Source organism: Triturus cristatus, chromosome 7 (genome assembly GCF_964204655.1).
Source record: "Triturus cristatus chromosome 7, aTriCri1.1, whole genome shotgun sequence".
NCBI lineage: Eukaryota > Metazoa > Chordata > Amphibia > Caudata > Salamandridae > Triturus > Triturus cristatus.
Window position 1 is genome coordinate 488,650,829 of NC_140590.1, and position 21,618 is coordinate 488,672,446.

Below are 21,618 nucleotides of genomic sequence, written 5' to 3' on the forward strand. Positions count from 1 at the left end.
AAGCATGGTCCTAACTCTAACTACCTACTGGTGACCACCAATAGGATATATATAACCCACAGGGCCCCTTCCACAATTATCAAAAAAGGCAAAACAGGGCAGAAAAATGAAGAGAAAAGGCAAAACAGAGCAGAAGAGGGCATAACAGAAGGCAGAAAAATAAGCACAAAGAGCAGAAAACTGAGCATGGGTTACTGGTTGTATGAGTAGCTGTATGGATGATTGAGTGTTTGTGTGAATGCCTGTCTGAGGGAGTGAGTGGGTGTGTGAGTGGCTCTATGGATGAGCAATTGGCTGTATGAGTATTGTATGGGTATGTGAGTGGTTGTGTGGATATATGAGAGGTTGTATAGGGGTGTGAGATGATGTGGATGATGTTACCAGTGATGTCATTTGAGATGTCATCAGTGATGTCACTGACCACGTCATGAGTGATGCAATATGTGAGGTCATAAGCATTGCATTGTAGGGGTGTAAGTTATAGTTAGCTCAGGTAACTATAACTCCTGAATTTCACTGGTTTTATACGAGTGAAATCTGAGTCTAACTATAACGCCTTTGCTTTTATAAAGTAAATATATATATATATATATATATATATATATATATATTCACTGAAAAAACCATAGGTTTCACACATGTTATAGTTAGCTGTACATTTTATTGATAAAAAACCAATGAAATTCCCCCGTTATAGTTACTGTAGGCAACTATAACTCACGCGACCGTAATCCTCTGCTGATGCTAATACTGTATTTAGACACTTATTTGCCCATGTCTTCTTCCATTAAATTTAAGCTATACATATATTACAAATATTTTTTTTTCATAACGACACATATGTCATCAGCAGAGGATTACGGTCGCGTGAGTTATAGTTGCCTACAGTAACTATAACGGGGGAATTTCATTGGTTTTTTATCAATAAAATGTACAGCTAACTATAACATGTGTGAAACCTATGTTTTTTTCAGTGAATTTGCAAGGTTTTTTAAATGCTAATTCCTAACTATAACGTGTGTGAAACCTATGGTTTTTTCAGTGAATTTGTACGGTTTTTTAAATGCTAACTTACTTTACGCCATTCGTGGCGTGCGCGCCCAGTTAACGCAGTTCGTTCCGTGCGCGCACGGTGCGCTTCGCGCACCGTGCGCGCACAGTGAGCACGCGGTGCGCTTTGCGCACCGCGCGTCCACTTTACGCAGTTAGTGCCATGCACGCACGGTGGTCACGCAGTGCGCTGCGCGCACCGCGTGCCCACATTATGCGGGATGGGCCATGTACGCACGATGCGCTTCGCGCACCGTGCGCACATGGGGGACATATTATGCGCATCGTTGTGAAATGTTTTGTTTATTATTTTCATTTATTTGATATGCCATGCACAAATGGAGCCCTTAGGGCACCATTTGCACATGGGGTGTGGAAAGTGTGGATTTTTTTTTTTTTTTTTTTTAATTTTTTACCGTACGCGTACGGTAAGCGTAATCGGCGTATATCACTGCTGGGTGATTATTATCTCAATATATTGCCCCTTTACACATTTTTGGGCTTCATTTATGCTGCCCCACTCTGAGTGCGAGAGAGAAAATGGCGGCCGCCGCTTCCTGGTTTCGGCCGATTCGAATGTTTACTAAGATCTAAGAGCCAATCAGAATCGCGCTCGCGCACGCCACCGTACGCGTACGGTAAGCGCACCGTAAGCGCACCGTAAGCTGGCTCAGATATATATATTGATTTAAAGGCTATTTTCTCAGAATCTACTGAACAGATTTACACCAAACCTACAAAAGGCACTTCCTTGACCTGAGGACTACCTCTCTGCCAAATTTCAAGTAATTCTGTTCAGCCGTTCGGGCTGTAGCTGTGTCTAAAGGTCCTATGGAAAAATGCATGGGAAAAACGCGTTTTGGGACCCCCCTTTTATCTCAGCCCCCGCTTGACGAATCCCCCCGAGACTTTCAGGGTAGGAGCGGAGTGTAGCGCCCCACCTATTTTGAAAAATTCACGAAGATTCGTCGACCGGCGCAAAAGTTATTCAAAATAGAATGTTGCGGATTTCCTATGGAAACGTGGTCCTAACTATAACTACCTACTGGCGACCGCCAGTAGGTAATATATATATATATATATATATATCCAAAAAACAGGTTGCTCTAAAGTGAAGCGCCACACACGATGTTAAGGATTTCACCTTTTTATTCATTTGAGCAGCAGCGAGGCACAGCGCACTTGTCCCAGCAATTTCGTTTTAGCCATCTGCCAGACGCGTTTCAAGAGGCATTCTCTCTTCTTCAATGGCAGGCTCTGGAGGTGAGTTACAGCTGCCTTACATCTTGTGCTCATTTTAAAGTCAAAAAGTACCGCCCAAAAGGGCGTGTTTAGCAAGGTAGCCTGGTTCATGTAGTTTTCTGCAGCCGTCACTTTACCTTCCTACAATACAATATCCATCGGGTTGCACGTTTCAGGTTACGCCTGTCTCGTTGCTATGATTGTGCCCAAATGAGTAGGTAACAAAGTTCCTGGATGGTGCTCTCTCGTGGAGCACACGGACCTGCACAGTCAGCAGGGGGGCAGACTTCCTGGCCGGAGCAGGCCACTATAAATCCAAAAAACAGGTTGCTCTAAAGTGAAGCGCCACACACGATGTTAAGGATTTCACCTTTTTATTCATTTGAGCAGCAGCGAGGCACAGCGCACTTGTCCCAGCAATTTCGTTTTAGCCATCTGCCAGACGCGTTTCAAGAGGCATTCTCTCTTCTTCAATGGCAGGCTCTGGAGGTGAGTTACAGCTGCCTTACATCTTGTGCTCATTTTAAAGTAAAAAAGTACCGCCCAAAAGGGCGTGTTTAGCAAGGTAGCCTGGTTCATGTAGTTTTCTGCAGCCGTCACTTTACCTTCCTACAATACAATATCCATCGGGTTGCACGTTTCAGGTTACGCCTGTCTCGTTGCTATGATTGTGCCCAAATGAGTAGGTAACAAAGTTCCTGGATGGTGCTCTCTCGTGGAGCACACGGACCTGCACAGTCAGCAGGGGGGCAGAAAACTACATGAACCAGGCTACCTTGCTAAACACGCCCTTTTGGGCGGTACTTTTTTACTTTAAAATGAGCACAAGATGTAAGGCAGCTGTAACTCACCTCCAGAGCCTGCCATTGAAGAAGAGAGAATGCCTCTTGAAACGCGTCTGGCAGATGGCTAAAACGAAATTGCTGGGACAAGTGCGCTGTGCCTCGCTGCTGCTCAAATGAATAAAAAGGTGAAATCCTTAACATCGTGTGTGGCGCTTCACTTTAGAGCAACCTGTTTTTTGGATTTATAGTGGCCTGCTCCGGCCAGGAAGTCTGCCCCCCTGCTGACTGTGCAGGTCCGTGTGCTCCATGGGGGATGTAGTCCGTTAAATATAGTCCTTGGATGGATGCTCCTGTGATTAAATGCTGAATACAAGCTCTCCATGAGCCCCGAGAACAAAGCTGTGCTAAATCCTTGTGCCGGGCTCCACAACAGATCCCCACAATGCTGGGACCCAGTGGCCCCCTCGACCTGGGGTGGTGCTCACTCAGCGACTTGGACGGCCGCTCAAATATCAGGCTCAGTGGGGGACCAAAGTTTTAAGTAGCACTCGAACTCGGCACGTTTTTTTCCCCAATAAAAAAACATTTAATGGCATACACAGCTTTGCTTCCCAGTCTTTTACCGCATGCGACCGCAGCCTTACGGGTTTCGTGGCTTCACTTCGTCAGAGGCTGCAGCGGTCGAAGGAGCATGTCGGGCCACACCTTCCTTTTAAACCCACATTATACGCTGTAATTCAGCTGCTCTGTATGAGACGGTACATCAGCGTTATGGGGGATGTAGTCCGTTAAATATAGTCCTTGGATGGATGCTCCTGTGATTAAATGCTGAATACAAGCTCTCCATGAGCCCCGAGAACAAAGCTGTGCTAAATCCTTGTGCCGGGCTCCACAACAGATCCCCACAATGCTGGGACCCAGTGGCCCCCTCGACCTGGGGTGGTGCTCACTCAGCGACTTGGACGGCCGCTCAAATATCAGGCTCAGTGGGGGACCAAAGTTTTAAGTAGCACTCGAACTCGGCACGTTTTTTTCCCCAATAAAAAAACATTTAATTTTTTTTTATTGGGGAAAAAAACGTGCCGAGTTCGAGTGCTACTTAAAACTTTGGTCCCCCACTGAGCCTGATATATATATATATATATATATATATATATATATATATATGGGATTCTGTAATACCTGTATAAACAACAGTCATTAATTTATTTAAAATCGTCAAAGGCACCGATTAATAAAGAAAAGACATCAGAACTCCACTTTTATAAGGTTATTACAGTCGAGTTCTAACGTCACAATGCCTGCAACAGACCTGCTGCCAGGGCCAGCAGCCGAGGTGAAGGACAGGTAACGGAGCATATTTGGAGCAGCTGTTTAAAGCAACGAAAACAGAACCTTGTTTTTCTTTTTTCTGCTCTCTCTTAATAGCTCATAATGCCAAGCAGAGAGGGTATGTTTATTTTTTGCACTCCTTTGATAGAGACAAGCAAGAATCTTTATGCATATTTCTACGCAGTCCGAGCTACTGCAGCTTATTTTTGTTTTGTTTTTTCCAACTGACTTGTATTGAACTGTTTTTAATATATGTTTGCAACAGGTTTTTGATGTATTTAATTTTGCAGTAGAGGTTTTATTTGTATTCTTCATGTTTGGAAACATGCTCGCTCTTTCATATGAAAGAGCCACGCACCAAAGTTTTAAGTGATTTGTGGAAAAGGCGAAGGTATGACCATGTATTATCTGGGATAAAGTACCCCTTGCCGTACATTATAAGGATATTTCAAGTCACCTTGGAGTTCCATATCCTTATAAAGGAACTCGGCCTTCGGCCTCATTCCTGTATATGGAACTCCTCGGTGACTTGCAATATCCATGTAATGTATGTTTACCCCCACCCCCCTTTTTGAAGGGCTGCGTGTGGAAGGTTTCTTTTGGATGAAGTTATACGATATACATTTGTACATATCTTTTTCTGTTTGATTTTCTTTGGTTTTGAGAAGCAATTTGATGTTCTTAGTTGTATTTTGATTGACCGGTGGCTGCCAGTATCAATTCCAGTTGTCTCCCCACTACCATTTGATTTTTAATAACACACATAGGCTATCAGTTGGACACTTTGTTTTCCCAAGGGTAGTATATTTATTCATATGCACTTATTTCCTTTAATTTCACTTACATATTTTTTAAGTTGGACCGTGATTATTGTGTGCTTGTAAGACGCCTCTTTAGGCATGAGTTTGGAAAGACTTAGGTTCTTCCACCAAACCTCTACTGTTTGAAATTTGTTATCATTATCTTTTCTTATCATTTCCTGCCCCCCCCCCCTTTTTCTCCTAAGAATAGCATTATCTTGTGCCTAGGGGAGTTTTTGGAAGGAGTCAATGAGCTTTTTGCTTTGATTCCAGCCACGAGTCTTATAAGATATAGCGGAGGCATGAGACTAAACATTGCAGTGTTGGCCACTCGGCCTTTGATCGCGCTCACTATAGATTGCCAATGCCTGGATTTAATTTACCGTTTGCAGGGCCTGCTTTAGGGCAGTGCGACCGGTGCGGGCGCACTGGGCGCTGACCTGAGGAGGGGGGCGCTGACCTCAGGGTGGGGCACTGTGTTTAGCAAAAAATTATGATTGGAGAGATGAGGGGGGACTTTTGCCCAGTTGTAGTGAGAGAATCCGAGGAGGGGGTCAAGGGGTTTGGGGGCACCAAAAAAGATTGTCGCACCAGGCACCACCAGCGCTAAAGCCGGCCCTGACCATTTGTAATCTGAAATACGGCAATGAACATGTGCAGCGTCTATATATATATATATATATATATATATATATATATATATATATATATATATATATATATATATATATATATATATATATATTAGCCACTTGGACCGGGATAAGTTGCTATAATTTTACTTTCTATCACATTGTTTTTAATTTATCTCTATTTTGCAATCTGTATGCTTTGTCATTAACCCGAATACAAGTATTACAAATGTTAGACCTTATTGGCTTGAACAATGAACAGGGTTGCTAATACAAATGCGTCCCACGTGATATAGCATTGCAGGCAACATGATTGAATCTGCTTTTCTCCACTGTGATGGATACTCAGTCTTAAAGACACCCACATACACTATGATCAGATTTACCAAGACAAATGCGTCCCTCAGGATACATTGTTTCTCCTCTGTGAGGGACTGAGTCTCTATCACTCATTTAGCCTGTCCACCTTTTCTCTCCTTTTTTTACACCAGCATATGTGGTGGACACTAGTGCCTTTCACTGTTATAATTATAAAATTATGTGGGCCAATCAGCATTGGTTAATATTTTTTGACACTTAGGCTTTTAAAATGTTTTGAAAATGTATAGTATATGTGTGTGAGTCTGCTTTCACCTCTGTGTCGGCGACATTACTTTCCAAAATTTTAAAAACAAGCACCAACGGAGCACATATGTTTTCTATGTCTATGGTTTAAGGTTTGTTTTATTAGGTGATTGTGCGGTCGAAGGCTTTCCGGGTCTCATCGTAATTAGGCCCTTAGTTGAATATTGCTAGTGGTCGTACATGCTCCAGTTTAAAACTGGAGGCTGCCACTTGTAACCCTAGGAGGATGTTATATGAAGCCCCTTTCTCCAAAATATGCATTTTTTGGACAAAATTAGGGGCATATTATCAAGCATGGAGTTCAAATTATCGATAGATTATCGATGAGAAAACTGCCGCTAAAGCGGCGATAATGGGCTTGATAATATGCACTAGAGAATTCCATAGAAGCCCATATTGTCACCAAAACATGGGCTTCTATGGGAATTCTCAAGGGCATATTATCAAGCCCATTATCGCCGCTTTAGCAGCAGTTTTCTGCCGCTAAAGCGGCGATAATTTTAACTCTGTTTCTTGATAATATGCCCCTTGGTAAGTTAAAATAGGGGTTATCCACGAATGTTAAATAGGAATCATTTCCAAATGTGCCACCTGCTATTGTACACAAACCATAAGTTTCTTTGGTATCCATTTCACTGAAAACCACTACTTCCCTTGAAATCTACTGAATCTCCTGTGGATCCGGTGCCAGTCTGGTTATCAAAACAACAGCCGTTCACCTTAAGTCTCAAGAATACTAAGTTGTTCTTCAAAATCAACTTAGACAGAACTTGTCACAAACATCCAACACAGGTGAGATAGTCCACATGATCGGCTATTATGGAGCTACAACCCAACCGGTACATGTAATATTGATATGCCTGACTCAATCAACCAACACAGTGCTTTATATAGGTTATACCATTTATACCCAACACAGCTCAGTTTTATCATATCTTAGTCATTTATCATGAGATGTGAAAGAATGGGTTGGTGGCTGAAAGTATGGATGGATGAGTGGGTGAACGGATGGGTGTATGACTGGGTAAAGGGATGGATGGATGAGTGGGTGGGAGGATGGGGAGGATAGGATGTAAGGATGAAAGACTAATCGAAATCTGATAGGATGGATGGATTGAAAGGATGGCAGAGTAAATGGAGATCTATGCAGGGAGGGAGGGATGGATGGATGGATGGACGGAGGGACGGACGGATGGATCAATGGATTCATTGATTGGTGGTTGATGGGTGGGTGAAGGTATGGAAGAGTAAATGAAAATCTGAGAGGATGGATGGATCGAAAGGGTGGCAGATTAAATGGAAATATTAGAGGATGGATAGATGGGTGGATGGATGGATGATTGGATGGATGGATGGATGAGTGAAAGTATGGCAGAGTAAATGGAAATCTGAGAGGATGAAAGGGTGGGTGAAAGGATGGCAGAGTAAATACAAATCTGAGAGGATGGAAAGATGGATGGACAGCAAATTAAATAGAAATATGAGTAGATGGCTGGATAAATGGATGGACGAAAGGATCGATTGATGGATGTAGTCTGTTACTGATGGATGGGTTAGTCAAATTACAGATGTATGGGTGGGTGGTTGGAATGGCTGGTGAATGGAAGGTTGAAAGGATGAATGGATAGATGCTTGGATGGAAGAGACAATGGAGCTCTTCTAGGGAGGTTCAGGCTCACTTGCTTCACCTACTTGGTGAGATCAGAGCTTTGGTTCAAAATGAGGGGTATTTTAATTTACGTGCTATTTCCTTAAGGAACAGACAAATTGAATAATGCTGAATTTATCTCTTATTTTTCCTAGATATTCTGTGTAATTCAACTGGTCCCACTTTCTTTCTCCTTACAGGATGGATGATATTCAGCTGTGCAAAGAAATTACTCGATTAAAGAAAGAGCTGCAGAAACTAGTCTCAGTTCCAGGTGAGATGGGAAAATGGGTGTTTGTAAAACTAGTGTAGCTGATTCTGTTTCATCCTCCTTTTTCACATGAAAAATTCCTTTTCCAGGTATGCTACTAATCAGGAGACACACACTAGAAGTCAGAGAAACACTGCAAGCCCAAGACCCTCTAGCAAACAGGAAGCACTGAAGCCCCTAGCAATTTATAGCAAAAACTGCCTACCACGGGACACTGCTAGCTAAGAAAACTTAGGGGCCTATAATCAAGCGGCAGCGATAATTATCGCTGGCCGCCTTTAACGTGCACATTCCTAACTCCGTCTATCGCCGGATTCTATAGCCCGGTTAGCGCACTATTACCAACGTGCATCGCCGAGGCGATAGAAATCCCGGCAATAGCGGCGGTAAGCGGCAATATCGCAGGAATTTTAGCGATAAAAAACCACGTTAGGGGAAACATTGTAGATATGGAGATGTGGACTTAGTTTAACAATCCACCTCCCATGATATATATGCCTAAATAGGACAAATAGCAGGCGTAAGAAACCGGCAATATACCCGGTTACCGCTACTTTTTTAGTCGCTAGACGGCTTAGCGATTTCATTGTTAATAGGGGGAAGCCGTGTTAGAGATTATTTCTGCTGGATTCTAGATGGGAACGCCTACCTCGCATCTCATTAGCGATGTGAGGCAAGGCGCAAAGGATATGGGCGATAAGGCATGGATTCACGCGTTAGCGTGTCCATGCTGATAGGGTGTTAAAATTATTGCCGCTTTTCGCCCGAAACGGACGCTAAAGCGGTGATAATTTTAACGCCGGGGCTTGTTGATGTGCCCCTTAATAACTAAGGGACAGTGATACCCAGAGCCAGCCACTCACAGCCAGAATACAGTAGCAGTCTATGGCCCATCACTAACAAACAACCTTCAGATACTGCCAACTGATAGTCTTATATCCAGGAGACATTGTCAGCCAATAGCTCCAAAGTAGCAACCAGGACCAACCTGGAGGTCAACATTCTATAACATGCCGACTCCCTCAGTCTAGAGTGCAACACTAGCAGAAAGAAGATACTAGCATCCAGTAGGCAAACACAAACAGCTAGGAGACACTGCCAGCCAAGTGTCAGGGCAAAAACCATGAAACATTGGTTTCTCTCATTTAGAGACTGTAATGTTTCCATTAGCTCCGGCAATGGAAAACTTCCTTCATAGCCAATGGCTTTCAGAGGAGAGCATTACACTGCCCGCCCTATTTAGGGTGGAGCATGTAATGTCATTTTTTTTAACAACATAAAAAATAAATAATGCCTCCCAGGGTGTGGGGTCATTATTTATGTGTTTTTCAGAAGCAAATTCCCAGTTTGGGAGTTTGTTTCTGAAAAACAAAAAAAAGATTCATGGTTTGGTGGACAGCCATCCTCTCCTGCCTCTTCACCACCTCTCATTTGCCAACCCAAGCTTCAGGTATGTCTATTTCTTGATGCTCCAACATTTGCCCACCACATCCTATGCAAAACCTAATTCAACAGCATCAAAGGCAAGCCCGAAATCAGGGCAATTAATCCCTTTTATGCGAAAAAACAAAAAAAAGATTAATGGTTTGGTGTACAGCCATCCTCTCCTGCCTCTTCACCACCTCTCATGGTGACATTATACCCTAAGTTGATTTCTTCCATTACCTCTTTGCCAGTGATTAACATACCTTCTCCTTCAGCACCTAACAAACTCGTGCAATCCATGCCAGTGATGCCACATGCCAAAGGACTATTCAACTATTACCTTCCCAGCACTGACTTTATATCCATTCCCCTCCAACACTGCATGGCACTTCACTTTTCTATGAAGACTCTGATCTAGGTTGTCCTTTGTATGCAAGGTCTGAGATCATGTTTATAAAGAAATACAGTGATCCACCTTCCTTCGTTATCACGATCAACATGTCTGCTCACTACCACACATTCAAAAGTCATATGTTCCACCTTCCTATCACATTCAGATCGACCAAGATCCCAATTAACGCATCTGCCCTAAGCAGACTGACCTATTGCAATGCCCTCATCTAGAGTCTCCCTCGCTACTTCTTCCAACCCCAGTAAATGTGTTTGACAATTACAAACCTATGCTGTGCTTCATCTTTCAAACTCATCCTCCCTCTTGAGTGTACTACTGAATATGGAGGCCAAGACAACAAAGATACAAGAATATCATGGACAAAATATCAAAGACCTTATTGAAAGGTAAGTGCATATAGAGGAAGTATAGATTTACTATTCTAATATGAATATATATGTATATTGTCAGGGTATATGTAACTGGAGTTAGGTATAGCAATCTATACTTACCTTTTGATATTTTGTCCTCAATATTTGTATCAACACAAAAAGTACTGGCACCCAGTAGCAAACATTTATTTTTGTTCTGGAATGGGTGGAGGGAGGATGCTTTGTCACAAACCACCAACGCTCATTATATTATATAGTATCGCCCCATCCAGTATGCTACAAAATTAAAAATTGTGTAAGTCAGCAGAGAAAGGGGAAACAAAGGAAGTGTGAAGTCAGTCCACAGATTGATTAACTCTACACAAACCCTCAGTCATGAAAAAAGAGGTGAAAAAATGTGTAAAGAGAGAGAAAGTACCTCACGTGCGCACCACCAGAGGAGCTACTGGTTGGTTCTCACCAGCTTGCCCACGTCTATTTCATCATTGGTAACTTTCTCTCAGGAAAAGTGTGCAGTGTCCAGTGAGGAAAAACACATAACACAAGACGGTGTAGTGTGAAAACAAAAAACACACAAACTGTGCGAACAAAGACAATAAAAAGGGGGTTTTAGACTCTCAAATATTTGTTTATTCTGGTTAGGAGTCTATCCCACTGTTTAAAAACACAGCATGTTGCATACCTTGGTAATGACGGCCAACATGTTTCATTGCCAATTATTTTGTGGCAAATTCATCAGGGCAAGAAGGGGTCAAGGATCACCTTCTCTGGACACACACCTTTAAAAAGGACTGACAAACATAAAAAGACAACATACAGCGTGATTAGTTCAACGGTAGATATATTCACAGTGCATCCCAGAGATAGTTAGGATTATGAACTCAGATCCATTACCTAGTTGGAGCTATGGGCCCACATACCAGCCACCAACCAGTCGCAGGGGCGTTCTAACCTCTTTACTTTTGCCTTCCTGCTCTGCAAAGCACGACCGTTGTTAGTGCCTGCGTCTGTGAAAAAAGTATATCAATCATATACACCTAACAGGGCACAGTCCCTGATATCCATGTCATCACACACCATTTTGTGATGCAAAGAGAATCCACCTTAATATTTGTATACCTTAATATTCTAGTTCGATATTCAGGGAGCATACCTATCCGCTTAAGGCCTGAGGCAGGCTGGATCGTGATGTACAACACATCCTTCTCCAAGGGGCATATTATCAAGGGGCCGAGGTAATCATCGCAAATCGCACTTAGCGTGATTTGCATTATCGCCGTCTATCGCCGGTTCACATCGCCGTGTTAGCGGCGTAGTTGCAACACTTTAGTGACAGGCGTTATGAAACCCGGCGATAGATGGCGATACACATCAATAGCGGCGGAATACAGAAAATAAGAACAGCGCTAATGAGAATGTTGTAAATATGGAGATGTGGACTTAGCCATGCAATCCACCTCCCATTTAACTTATAGGTAAGTCGGGATTTTTGCAGACGTATGAATCCGGCGAAAACAGCGGTTCGCGCGGCTTTAATTATTGCTTTGCGTGTTTGGGGCCGGGTTGTAAATACCGCGGTGTTTCCCTAGCGACTTTATTCATGTTGGTTTTCGAGGGAACACCTATTTTGCATCTGATTAGCGATGTCAGTCAGTCAGTCAAAGATCTTTATTCGGCTAAATTAGCCATAAAAGAGCAGTTAAAAACATTTGAATTACATAAATATACATAGCAAAATTCATCTTTGACAAAATCAAAACATAGGAATCATTTTTTTACAATGTTACGAAGCCGAACTGCAGAGAAAATAAACCTACAAATCATTAAACAAATGAATTCATCATTTAGGAGAAGTAAATGGCGTAGCGCAGGTTGCCACTTTCTAATATTTAAAAATCTTAATAATGGTTTTAAAAAGGTACGTCTCGGGCCAGAATAAAATTTGCAAAAAAACATGAAATGTAAAGTGCTCTGTGCAGAAAGTGAATCACATGGACACATTTCTAGCTTAGTATCACAGTATACATCACATGGATACGACACCAGGAGATGAGCAATACCCATCCTGAATCTAATCAGGTAAAACATCTTGGCCTGATTAAAATAGAAGGAGAGATACGGTTCAATTTTTGGGGAGCTAACTAATAGTGAGTGCTCTACAACTCTTTTTTTGCCTTCACTTTGCTATCTCTTACTTGCTTCCAGTAAAAGAGAAAATCCTTTTTTAGATTATTTTTGGAGATTGTAGAAATATCACCCGGTGTGCTGAAACAGTCCTCCAAACCCAGCTTCCCTAGTTGTTCATGTATATAAGATAAGCAGGGAATTCTTTTTACAGAGTCTAGTTTCAAACAATCTAAAATGATATCAAGGTTCAGGACTGGTTCCTCCTTAGTCCATATGTTGTGCCAGAGCTTCAGAGGAGCTAATTGCGCATGAAAAGTCAACAGTGTTACACCTAGTTCGTTGTGACACATAGTGGCTGGAGTGCTTTTCGGTAATGTCAATATGCGTTTTAAGATCATATTTTCCGCTCTCTGAAGCCCCAAAGTTTTGGTGAAGCCCCATAATCCAGCACCATACAAAGCAACGGCACATGTCCGTGCTTTGTAAATGTCTATTATGGCTTTAATTGGGCGAGAGCCTAATTTTTTTGTGAATCTGAAAATGGCCTCGGCATTTCTATTAAAGCTTCCAATCCTTGCATCTACTAGATGTGTCCATGATTTTTATTCATTAAAAAGAATGCCTAAATAAGAAAAAATTGATACCCGGGACAGTGTTTCATTATTTATATAAAAAGTTTTTATTTTTGTTGGAGATTTACCTATTACCATTACATGTGATTTTGCAACATTGGTTTTTAGGCCGAGGTCACTCATAAAATCGTTAAAACCAGTTTAAAGCCTTTGTAATCCCACCCCAGTTCTCGACATTAAAACAAAATCATCAGCGTATAGTAGGGCCGGTAAAGACCTGGTACCTACTATTGGTGCATCTATGTTACCAGTTCTTAAGCCAGCTGCTCCATAACGTACTCTCCCTATGACTACGTGTTGCATTGCTGCTAAGTTATGGACGATAGATGGGTCAATGTCCATAAGCAGCATTTTCTCCCACAGTCTCCCCCTCTGCACCCAGTCGAGGGCAGAAGTCAGGCCCATAAACCCAAGGTATAAGGTCCCTGGTTTCGCCATGATATATTTGCCGATGACTAGGTGCAGATTGAGGCACTGTTCCCCTGTGCCCAGACCTTTTCTAAATCCATACTGAATATTGGAAAATTTCCCATTTTCTGCCATCCAGACCTCCAATCTCTCCAATATTATTCGACCCATAATTTTACAAGAACAATCAATTAGGGAGATTGGTCGATAGCATTTGGGGTCTGACCTGTCACCCTTTTTATATATGGGCACTATTATTACCAATCTCCAGGAATCTGGTGGGCCCAGGGCTGCGTAGCAGCCTAGTATATTTGTTAACACTCGTAGCCACATGGTTGTATCTGCAAAAAATGTATCCGCAGGTACCCCATCAGGCCCAGGAGCCTTATTCTTTACAGTCTGGCTGAGCACCCTATCTACCTCATCTAGGGTCTGGGGTTGCAGGGGAGATACCTCATATTGAGTATCAATGCCACTAGATGATTCGGTACTATTACCATAGAGGTCAGTAAAATGTTTCACCCAAGTTTCCGGCATAATAGTTACATCAATGTTACTATTTTGTGTATCACGGAAATATTCCTCATTCACTGTCTGCCAGAAAAGTCTGGAGTCTTTGCACTGTGACGCCTGATGTAATTTACCCCAGGCATCTTTCCTGATCTCCATCTTACGGTGCTCCAAAGCATGCCTATAATCTATACGGGCCTGCCTAACTGCCTCCTTATCACGAGGTATGATTTTTAAGATTTTGATTAATTTATTATGCTGATATGAACATTCTCTATTAAACCACCTTTCGTTTTTTTGTTTCCCATCACTCTGGCTCTTGGTTAAAAGTTCCCTGATTGTCTCATTTATTACCTTATATGATTTAATCATAACTGGGATATTTAATTTAACTTCCAGACACTCCAGAACTTGCTCAAGTTTACGCTTTATTATCTCCTCCAGAACGAGGTCTGGGTTAATAGTGGACCATTTCCTTATTATCCCCTTATTTTTAGTATGAGACAAAGGTGGTGCTCTTTCTGGCGTGGTTGGCTCATAGGTTGGGGCCATCAGATCCACCGTGCCATCCGAGATCTGATAATGGGTTTCACCTATACATTTTGTTCCAATATTACTACTAATATTGGATAGGACCCTTGGAGTACATATTGGCGCTTGATAGCCAGCTCCATCTATTAGTGCTGGAAAAATATCAGCTCCAGTCTTCATCCGGGGCTGGTAATTTAGTCATTCTACCTGGTCTAAAGGTGAAAAATAATTGAATGTTGGAATGGAGAACGGGGAGGCCTTTTAATCTGTGAGCACACATGGCCAGTGCCAGTATTAGACAGTGGTTTATAAAAGTATCCTAATGGTACAGCTTCAATAGGGCCTCCCGCACTTTCGCTCCAAACAAGCCTATCCATGAGCAAATGTACCAAAATCCGATCCCTAAAATTCACCACAATACAATCTCCTACTTCAGTTTTTGTGTGTGAACCTAACCAGGACACACGTTCAACATCATTGATGTTATCATGTAATGTATCACAACCGGACCAGTCCAAGGTCTATACCAACCAGTACACTGTTTTGTTTTTGAGTTGTTTCCAGTCTTCTTCTTTACCGTGGGGCAAGGATGGAACATTTTTAAGAACAATAACATAGGGAGTTGCTTCTGGAGGTAAATGGAGTGTTCTCAAATGGCTTTTCCTTGTATCAGCTGAGAATTAATCAATATTCCTACCATTACGACTAGACTCTCCATTTCCTGAAGTGGCTTTGGAAGGACCTGGGCATACTCTATCTGATTGGATTAACTGTGGGTTTGAGGGTTGCATTGGTGTCTCAATATTATTGGTGTCACCACCCACAGGAATCGATATCAAGGGGGGTAGAAAGGATGAGGAAGCCCGGTTTGTGTCCAAGTTTATATTTGGCGAGGGTTTAGTCGTATTAGTTAAACCCCCTGGGGCAGAGGTTGCCTTTGAAATACTGGACCCAATTAATATTTTTAAAGAAACATCAATACTATATAAAACCACTGCCAGAGGGTCAATTAATGACTTGATTATAGCTTCCACTGAATTTATTAGATGTGTAGTTAGTACACTCTCTCCCAGAGGCTCAGTGTTCATAGTATCCGTGGCAACAGCCGGTACAAGGTACAAGGGCTTTTGTGACCAACTTTCCTGGGGGGCCGTGGTTTTCTTGCGTGTCGCCATAGGTAATGTCTTTTTTGGTTTTTCCACAGGCCTTGGGGTTTTTACATGGTGGAGGGCAAAGAGGGCAATATTTCTCCCTTCCTGAATAATGACAGAACTGACTTTGTCTCTGTTAACACCCAGCTAACCTGAACAATGTCCTCCGTGTTGTCTTCGTGCTTGTGGGTAGTCACGGACAAGTTACTATTTTGAAGGGCTCTTTGTGTTTCCCCCAATCTCTCCTCCACCGACTCTATCGCACTCGTTATTGCCCCCATTGCTGTTGTTAGAAAGTTAGTAATTGATGAAGTTAATGGTCTAGCTTTAGCAGTAGGCATGGGTGTTTTTCGTTTTTCCATCCTCTTACCTTTGTGTGTTGCTTTCCTCCTTGCTCTAAGAATGGCAAAGATCTCGTTGTAGTAAACCTGGCAAAGATCTTGTTCCAAGCACTCCTCTGTCTGTTGCTAAAACCAAAAGACCTGGCCCAGCCCGGCCTCACCCGCTTTATGACGGGCGAGACAAAGTGTCTCTGGTAACAGGTTTGCTCGCTCAGTGGTGCTTAAAAATCTGCCAAACAGCCACTCAGGAAGTATAGAGCCAAACGAATATCAGCATATTCCAAGCCTTTTCCAGTCCGTTTTATCCGTTGTGGGCATTTGAAAGTTGATACAAACAGTGCTGCTGCTCAGGGCTGCTCAGGGCTGCTCAGATGACCAAAGGGGCGCACTGGTGCTAGTGCTGCCTGGGTTTCATGCAGCTCCAGTACCCCGTCTCCAGTTTGAATCTACCGGTCTCACTCTGGCGTGCTTCGGGTATTCGCGGAGCTCAGCGTCTATTGGGCGGCAGCTCAGATGTGTCTCCTCGGGCTCCCGCCTCAGCTGGCTGCACTTCGCCCCCTAGAGTGATAATTTTGCCTGTCAGGGTCTTCACAAAGATCTGTATGGCACCAGCTCCTTCTCCTTGCGCTAATGCATGTTAGCGCCGCCTTGATGATTGTGCGATGTGTAAAACGCCGCTTTTCCGGCGCTATGTGCCGGGAAAGCGGCGATATGGCCCTTGTTAATATGCCCCCAAATTCCTTACCCTAATGTTCAAAAGCACTTGTGGCTTTGCCCCCTCCTGCTTACCACACCAACACCAAACTCTTCTGCGCCAACCCAAGCTTCAGGTACGTTTCTTTCTTGATGCTCCAACATTTGCCCACCACTTCCTATCCAACAGCATCAAAGACAAGCCCGAAATCAGGGCATTTTAATCCCTTGTATGTGAAAGTCTCCTCCCCCCCCCCCCCATAATGCCCCTCCCACTCCTGTCCCAGATATGAACAATTAACTCTTCATTCCAGGCCTGTCCTGGGTTCTGCACACCAGGATAGGCCTCTCAGCAGACCTGCCTATGTCATAGAGTAGAGCTGTACCCCGAAGCTGTTTTGTTAATTGATGGGGTGTTAGGTGCCCAAGATAGATTTCAGACGTAGGTTTCCACATTTTACTTCACCCTATTCATCCATGCATGATTCATTCCAAAGAAACAATAAATGCAGACAAACCTTTCATTTAGATTTTTAAATACAAGCACTATTTTTGGTCCATTTCAGATATGCTGAGCCTTTGTGTGGCGTAAAGAATGAATCTCATTCATATATTCCGAGAGTGCGCCCTTTTTCTCAATTCATTCCTTTTCTTCATGCATTAAACACGTTTAATGTCTGCAACAAACAGTGACTAATTACAGAGGACTTGGACACAGGCAGAGTTCTGTGCATGTGACCAAAATGGTTATATTTGGCATGTTTGCCAAGCTGTCATATTTAATTGCCTATATTTAGCATATATTTCCCATCTGGAAAGACCTCAAGTTATGCAATGTCAGATGTGTGCTTTGGTCTCCACCTTCTGACACTTGAGCGTTTCTTATGAACATGCAACGTGTGAGCACAGAATGGAGGAAAATACCTCTGAAAGGCATAATCTGCTTTAATGAATATTAGCTTAGCCCAAAAAAGAGGAGATTGGTCTGTGCTTTATACCAACTCAAGGAATTCTATCGTAGTAGAACAAAGCGTATTAGAAATGCAATATGCTTTCTGCATTTTTGTAAGTGGACGTCTTGGAGCAGGAACTCCCAAGCAGGGTACAGGTTGTCGAACAGCAAAGGTGCTCTCACTGCCCTCAGCGGTTTGTTGTGTTTTTGTAAGCCTCGAATAGCTGGGCTCTTTGTGTAGCAACCCATAGTTTAAAATAAATTACACCGGGTCTGGAGCTGTGAGGCTTTGCAAATGTGTTCATTTGCCATTCAGCATTCGCTTGAATTATTGTATTTGTTTAATTAATGTGGCATATCTTGTTCTTGCACAGTGTTTTAACTCAATCTTTATGCACATTCTAACTTACCGTGTCCTATTTTTTTTGCTAATTTTTCTTTCTTCTACATCCCTTGTCTTGCTCTCTTTCTTTTTTGCCTCTTTCTTTCAGTCTGTGTCACACTGCCTCTGGTTCACTCTCATCACTGTGACACAGGGGCGCCTGGGGTTAAGGGGTGTTGGGGCCTTGCCCTACTATTCACGGTGAAGGAAAAAGAACAAGCATTGGAAATGCAATAGGTCTCGCATTTGTTTATGTTAGAGCTATTGGCGTTGTAAATGACAATGTTATGTTTTGGTTTTTCAAACATAAATAAAAGGCATGGTCATTTACAATGCCAATAGCTTAAACTCTCACAAATGCGAGACCTATTGCATCGCAAATGCTTGATTTTTTTACTTTCTATCATACTGCACAGCAGCCGCGCTGCTGCACAAGATGACTGAAAACATTGATAAAGTCAAGAGCTGTGCCGTAGGTGAGACCTATTGCTCATAGGAATGTACGGTAAGTATCCAAATAGCCAACGAGACTCAGACAGTTTTTCAGAGATATGCACCACCCTGTGCCTTAAATCAACCCCTCCACCTTTGTGTGCACGTGCTTACAAGGGGCATGATCATGCATGCAGCATGTTCCCCCAGCTGCGTGTAGTAAGACTCGGATGACACCATAACATAGAACACTATCACACACACCCCACCCCACAACAAGGCAGGAGCCAAAACAGGATACAATTGGGTGATTCTTTGTCTGATCTACCAGTTTGTAGAGAAAATTTGTTATCCCTTGGCACAAATAATAAGTTTGACAGTTAAGTTCAGTTCTTATACACCCTAATTTCTGAGCCCATTTGTTAGGACATAGACCTCAACTTAAAAAAATCAAAACAGACACTTTATTCCGTATATAAAAATGTTATCCATTAAATTTATTGTATAACATTTTTATATACGGAATAAAGTGTCTGTTTTGATTTTTTTAAGTTGAGGTCTATGTCCTAACAAATGGGCTCAGAAATTAGGGTGTATAAGAACTGAACTTAATTGTCAAACTTATTATTTGTGCCAAGGGATAACAAATTTTCTCTACTTTTTAGTAGTACCCTAATCCCCTGGTTGTAAAGGGGTCTCTCTCTTTATCTAACATGATTTACCAGTTTTCCAACCATTCCTTCCATCCACTCAAGACTTCTCCTACCCAAAATACAGACATGAGGGACGTGAAGCTGTCACCTCAAAAGCCAACCGCAGACAAGGACAGTTTGAAAACTATCCAAGGGTATTTTAACCTCCCTGGAGAACTTGATTTCCCTCTCAGTCACATCTAGTGAAATTTTGTTTGTGAAGTTGACCTCTAAAAGGCAAAGTCTACCCGGTGCAGAGGCCTCAGGTGTCCTTTAGTTGGGCAGGGAACAGAGGCAAGGGCACTACATTAGTAGCACATACTAACTCGCTGGTATAGTGTCCTTTATTGTATAGTGTCTCCTTATGCAGTAAAGTGCAGGAGCGTGTTTAATTCCTGAGTGCTCGGACGGTGAGGCAATCATTCCCACCTTTACTTTTAGGAGTACATCTCATCATCCGCCAAAAGGTTTAGAGGGGCTCCTCGACGCACAGGACTGAAGCCAGTTCCTTTCCTGGCCTCGGGTTGGCACAACACTATACATAGAGTTAACATAGGGGAAAAAAAGGTGTTCACCAAACAAGTCAGTGCTAATGTTGGTAGAAAATGTTCTTTCAATATAACTACAACATGGAAAGAGAGTGGCAAAAATACAAGGGGCATAGAACTAAATTAAATTAGGCAGGAAATAAGAAAGGCAGGCTTAAACCAAGAAATGAAATAAATTAAGATTAGGAAAAGAAATTAGAAGGGACAGTGCCGTTTGTGAAGAGAAAAATCTATAAGGCGTCAGCACAGAAAACGAATCGCGAGCAGAAAAGAGGAAGGAGAGGTGAAAAAGCGGAAAAATAATGAGGAAAAGTGTTGTTAAAAGAATCGCAAAGAAAGACAGTAGGGGCAGGAGAGAGTAAGCCGCATGAGGGGGATTGAGCAAGTAAGAGCGATGGGGGGGTCTAGGCACTGATTAAATATCCCGGTAACAGCAGTCGTATAGCCAGCCCCTCCAATCATGGGCAGAAATATATTCCACTCAGGCTGGATGTGGCGAATGGACTCTACTGGATGTTGATTCCGTCCTGGAGTGGTGATACCACGTGGTTTCTAATCCCGGCATCTATACACCGCCTAGATTATATGATCTTGGACAAATAGCTTTGTTTCCCTCTACCTTTGTGCCCTCATCTGCCCATAACAGGAACTTTTAGAAGCAGGTTAGACTTCGATATCCTCCTTCGCCAATTTTCCACAGCACAGGCATTTTTTACTCCTCAGAGGAATACCACACCTCAAAGTAATAGGGGACCATGGTGAGGAAGACAAGGATCACACAAATGTATTTATTTGTAAAAGAAAAAACACAGAGCGGGAAACAGGGTGCGACTTTTTGGCATTGTAAATGACTATGCCTTTTATTTATGTTTTAAAAACAAAAATAAAAGGCATTATCATTTGCAATGTCAATAGCTCAAACGCATGTATATGCGAGACCTATTGCACTGCCTTAAGCCCCCACTCCAGAGCTCTCAATCGTGTCCTGCTATAAACCCCTGAACGAGACTCAATTCAAAATATGCACTATACAACAACAATATGCTATTGATAAAATACAGAAACACAGCATAGCTCTTAAGAAATACAAGAAATGTGTGTATTATAAACATGAACTAAATAGCTGATATGGATTACCATTAATGTTTTTAAAGTTCATTGTTCAGAAATCGACCAGTGTTTTTGATAGTAGAGTTCAGGACATGAATATAATATATAATGACTCTTTTCAAGGTGTGTTTTTAAATACTACCGGGTCTGAGACCCAGGCGACCCGGCACACTTAAATTTCTACTTTTCTCTCCGTTCCGGTGGCCAGCCTCGTATCTGAAGTGAATTTTTGTACGAAGAATACCCCAGAGAAGAAGAGTTACTAATAGGGTGGTGCCAGGCATGCAAGAGCTGCTCAAAGGGGCGCAGATGGCATCGGTGAGTTGGCGCAGCGAGGCTCGCATTCACCAACAGGAGCACTCTGGAATTAGCCTCTGACCTCAAACAGACGACCACCTCGTGATATATCGTGACTGTCTGGAAGCCTGTGACTCCCTGCCCAGCCCTCTTACACATCAGCTGTGAGGGACCGTCTCCGCCGACAGGGCTTTCAGTGCACGGGCATTTGTTCCATCTG

The 21,618-nt window shown here is 42.6% G+C and overlaps 1 protein-coding gene across 1 annotated transcript in view; it reads left to right on the plus strand.

Moving 5' to 3' along the window:
- LOC146809966 (bMERB domain-containing protein 1-like) overlaps positions 1-21,618 on the plus strand; it is a 329,341-nt gene that overhangs the window by 257,332 nt on the left and 50,391 nt on the right. Inside the window, exon 3 of the mRNA XM_085616839.1 lies at positions 8,314-8,387. Within this exon, the coding sequence (XP_085472965.1) occupies positions 8,314-8,387 (74 nt within the window). The remainder of the gene's footprint in view (positions 1-8,313; positions 8,388-21,618) is intronic.